General features: G+C 52.3%; 1 protein-coding gene across 1 annotated transcript; it reads right to left on the bottom strand.

Annotated features, from left to right (window-relative positions):
* Positions 1-1,172: 1,172 nt before the first annotated feature.
* On the bottom strand, positions 1,173-2,938 carry LOC136472271 (tryptophan decarboxylase 1-like). The gene has a single exon (XM_066470001.1). It carries the CDS (start codon positions 2,833-2,835, stop codon positions 1,285-1,287), a length of 1,551 nt encoding a protein of 516 aa, XP_066326098.1. The 5' UTR covers positions 2,836-2,938; the 3' UTR covers positions 1,173-1,284.
* Between the last annotated feature and the right edge of the window lie 1,824 nt (positions 2,939-4,762).

Below are 4,762 nucleotides of genomic sequence, written 5' to 3'. Positions count from 1 at the left end.
TGTCGTGTGGTTGGGAATCCCCAGCTAGGTTTTAATCGATTCGAATCGTCGTTGCTCCTAGGTTATGGAGACTCGACCCTCTGACCATACATCGTAGCTAATCAATGGAAAGATGGTACTTATAAAAATGGGATGCGATGCTTAATAAAGTGAATGATTTAGATCATGTGCAAACTAGATACCGATAATGACTTAATACACAGCTGAAATATTAAAAGTAAGGATCCACTCATTGTAAGCTTTTCTACACAAGTTACTCTTACTTCAGACTTTCCCTTAAACCTGCATGCCCTTGGAGTCTTTTCTTTTACTCGGGTAAGTCTTGTTGAGTAACCTCAAGTACTCAGGGTTTGTTAACCCCTGTTGCAAGGTTCTGACATGTGCTGCTAATCAAGGTCATGTCGGTGGGCTCGACATGATCTGGATGTCTCTTCTACCTTAGGTGCTTCTTCTAATTTGCTTTCACTGTTCTATTCACCTTTTGGATCTAAAGTTAAGTTTTACTTAAACATGTTTTGTAAATTAATGTTATAAGTCTTCCACACTCCGATATATATTGTTTTTGTACCATATGTTTTAATGTTGTGGCAACTCCAATGTTAATCCTATATGAGTTGTAAAATATGGATGATTCGGGGTTCCCCGAGGACACCCTGACAGACTATTCGAGTTATCTGGCTCTCATGTGCAGCAGTCAGAGGTCTTAAGGACAATGACATGTGCATATGGGCCATATAATTTGGGTGGTTCTGCCACACCCACCTACAACCGCTGCCACTCTAACCAGAGGAGGTTGCATGGGCTATCACCATGAAGCCCCCATGCTCGTCTCGCCCAACCACCTCCCTTCCACTGCTCGGTTGGCACCGCCACCACCGCGCTGGGCTAGCCTTCTTCCTTGGTGATCCCTTTAATCGACTCAGGTCCGGCTCTTAATCCTGAACCCTAACCATAACCTTGCCAAAGTTTCCTCCAGAGTTAGGAAAGAAGACCACATGGAATCCTTGGATTGGGTAGAAAAATTCAAGTCACCATGTGTGTTCTTCAAGAAAGTGGTCACTTATTCATGGTATCATCCTAGACGCAGGACAAAGAAATTAAAAGCCAGCTTCATATATTATATAGCCCATATATAAAATACATGGCAGTTATATATACTAGCTCGTCCAACATACATATATTTCTTGCATATACATGCATAACGAAAGGCATTATTGGGCGCTACCTTTTGATTGGCATAACAATATTTATTAATCCAACAGTAATAATCAATTGTAATAATCTCTACATCTCTTCGTCCATGATCTCGGTGGTCGTCTTCTTGATGAGCTCCCACGCGCTTCGCACGTGCCTCTCCTCCTGCAGCGACGACCCCACCGCGAACCGCAGCACGAACCTGTCGCCAACCGCCGTGTGCGCGAGGTACGCCTTCCCGGTCCTGTTCAGCCGCTCCATGAGCTCACGGTTGACCTCCTCGGCGTCCTCCTCAGTCATGGTGCCTTGCGGCCTGATCCTGAAACACACGAGAGCGAAGTTCCTCGGCACCACGACCTCGAACCGGTCGTCGGCTCGCACGGCGTCCTCGAACATCTTGGCCATGGCGACGTCACTCCGGATGTGCTCCTGGAGCTTGGCGGAGCCGTAGGTGCGCATGACCATCCAGAGCTTGAGTCCCCGGAAGCGGCGGCCGACACCGACCTGCATGTCCTTGAGATCAGTGACGTTGCCGGACTCGCTGGCGTCGTTCTTGAGGTACTCCGGGTTGGTCTCCAGGGAGTCGGTGAGCCGGTGCGTGTCGCGCACCCACAGGCACGTGCAGTCAAGGCACGTCATGAGCCACTTGTGCGGGCTCATGCTGATGGAGTCCACCCGCTCGACGCCGTTCAGGTGGTGCCGGAACTCCGGGCAGATGCACGCGCTTCCGGCGTAGGCGGCGTCGATGTGCACCCACGCATTAAACATGGCGGCGACATCGGCGATGGCTCCGACAGGATCAACGGCGTTGGACGACGTGGTGCCGACGGTGGCGCAGATGTAGGTGGGCACGAGGCTGGCGTCGACGTCAGCCTGCATGATCTCGAGCAGCTTCGCCGGGTCGAGGGCGTAGTCGGTCTCCGGGCCGGTGGGGATGGAGCGGATGTTGGCCGGGTCGAATCCGGCGAGACGGCACGCCTTGAAGAAGGTGGAGTGCGTCTGGTCAGCGGCGTAGACGACGAGCCTGGTGATCCCAGCGACGCCAACGGAGCCAGCCCGGCGCAGGGCGGCGTCACGAGCGGAGACGAGCGTGACGAGCATGGCCTCACTGGTGGTGCCGAGGATGACGCCACCACCGGACCCGCGCCCAGCTTCCGCGGTGCGGTTCATGAAGGTGGACGGCAGGCGGAGGAGCTGCGCGAGCCAGTCGAGCGCGAGGACCTCCATCTCGGTGGCGGCGGGGCTGGCCTGCCAGGTGAAGCCGACGGTGTTCATGGCGGAGGCGACGAGCTCGCCCGCGATAGCGGCGGCGCTGTTGGTGGACGGGAAGAAGGCGAAGAAGTTGGGGCTGGCCCAGTGGGTCATCCCCGGGACGACGGCGTCGCGGACCTCCTTTAGGGCAATGTCGAAGGGCGCGGAGGAGGTCGGCGGCACGGACTGCAGCAGGCGCCGTAGGTAGCCTGGCTCCACGCCTGGCAGCACCGGCAGGGAGTCCACGGACTTGTAGTAGTCGTAGATGAAGTCGACCGACTTGTGCAGGTAGGAGCGCACGTCGTCGGCGTTGAGCGGCTGGAAGGCGCCGCTGCGGTTGATGTCGGTGAAGGCGGCGGCGGCGGCAGGGGTGGTGTCAAGGCTGCCCATGTCGGTCAATGGATCGGATTGAGTAGTGATGATCGTGATGTGTCTCTGTGTTGTGTCTTGTGAGCAAGAATGAGGAAGCAGCTAGCTCCAATGGCGAGGACGAGGACTAGCTCGATCGCTTGGAAGCTGGAAGAGGTGTGTGTGGTGTGGTGTGGTGTCATGGGGTGGGCGTGGTTTATATAGGCAGCAGGGTTGGATGTTGGTGGAGGAGCGAGAGGCCGGGCGACGACGACCGGGCATGGGAAGCGGCGTGGCGAGATGGGCGTTTAACGGTACAGCTAGCCTTCCATTCTAACGCATAGCTACGAGGGAAAGACTCGGGGTAGGTAAAATAGCCTGCACGCCGCGGTGTCGTCTTCGTCGTCGCCGTCCAATGTTTATTTCGCGTCCCATTGTGTCGCCGTGGCAGGCCGGTCTCATCTGGTCGCATGAAAATCACGTTGCGCGTGCGCACGTGCAGGTGGTATTGGGCCGTCCTGGGTACGTAGTAGGTAGAGAAAAAACTTGGTGGTGTCGGATGTATGGGCCGAGGTACCATTACTCACCGTCCGTATAACCCGATCGATGCATGCCTATATGTTAGGCTGAAGTCGACAACGAATGAAGCCCTTAAGGACACGCGAATCCATGAGCTTGGAGATCAACACATTCCAAGAATCATTTTTATTACGTATTCCATGTGATAAACTACAAAGCTAATATATTAGTCGATCGGAGCTATTGTAACCTACTCCCTCAGGCTATATATGGGGGAGTAGGGTCCCCCGATTAGGATCCCATCTTCTACATTCTAACGCATAGCTAGGAGTAGTAACCCCTGCAACCGAGCATACAAATACAGAAAGATCCACCTTCAAACCGGATATACGGCACCACGTGCCCGAACCAGTATAATCCATATATTACGTGCTACCAGCCTACCATCTGATTTATCTTACACAATTAGCTACTAGGTATTAGCGGAGCTAATTCTTCCGATAGTTCGTGCGCCAGGTAGAGGGGCCTTTCGCGTTCCATCGTGTCGCCGTGGCCGGCCGGTCTCATCTCCTAGCATCAAAATCACATTGCGCGCGCAGGGGTGATCGCGACTAGCATGTCTCCTGCAAATAATACCGACCCAGCCGTTAAATATGTGTGAGAGAGAGACACGTAGTATGGGCCTCCCCAAGTAAGTGGTAGGTAGGGAAAAAATTAGGTGGGCACTATCCCCACCATGAGCTTATGGACACCCACCGTGGATTCATGCCACGTGTCCATGTTACGTGGCAGGTAGGGTGGCAATCCATTGCTCAATTTACGTGCCCAAGTCAACAAATTGTCTGGTGCAATTTTGTCTTTTCAGTTGGTCGACGAATTGCAGCCCAAAAACCTCAACTAGCTCGGTTTCAAAAATAAAATAAAAATAAAATACTCAACTAGCTCCGTTTGGCACAACTGTAGAGTTCCGTTAAAAAACTGTGGAACTTGAGCGAATAGTTGGACAAAGGTACTAGGAATGCTTTTTGCAAATATAACATAAATTAAAGTTTGGGAACGAAAAACTGAAACAAAAATGAGGAGGATGTTAGTGAATACTATAGACCGAAATGCATTAACATTGTTCACTTATATGGATCAGAAATCTTGTGCATTCAGATGCCAGCATGGTAAAACCTGTGGGGCAGTGGCGGATCTACAGGGGGGGCTGCCGGGGCTACAGCCCCCCCTAAGCTGCCTTAATCCTTCATTAATACTGTAGCTTAGTGTGAATTCACCTTTAATTTTTAGCTTTAGTCCTAAATCTTCTTTGTTCAGCCCCTCCTTTGTCCCAATCATAAATCCGCCACTGCTGTGGGGCAAGGTAGATGTAATTAATTCCATTGACTAGTAGTTACCATGCATACATTCATGGAGAGTCCTAATGCTCCGCCTGGTCTGTCCTTGGCAT

Source organism: Miscanthus floridulus, chromosome 8 (genome assembly GCF_019320115.1).
Source record: "Miscanthus floridulus cultivar M001 chromosome 8, ASM1932011v1, whole genome shotgun sequence".
Classification (NCBI taxonomy): Eukaryota; Viridiplantae; Streptophyta; class Magnoliopsida; order Poales; family Poaceae; genus Miscanthus; species Miscanthus floridulus.
This window is presented reverse-complemented; position numbering and strand designations above follow the sequence as displayed.

What these genes read in the sequence shown, in the direction of transcription:
- LOC136472271 (XM_066470001.1), bottom strand. Translation starts at nt 2,835, where the DNA reads ATGGGCAGCCTTGACACCACCCCTGCCGCCGCCGCCGCCTTCACCGAC.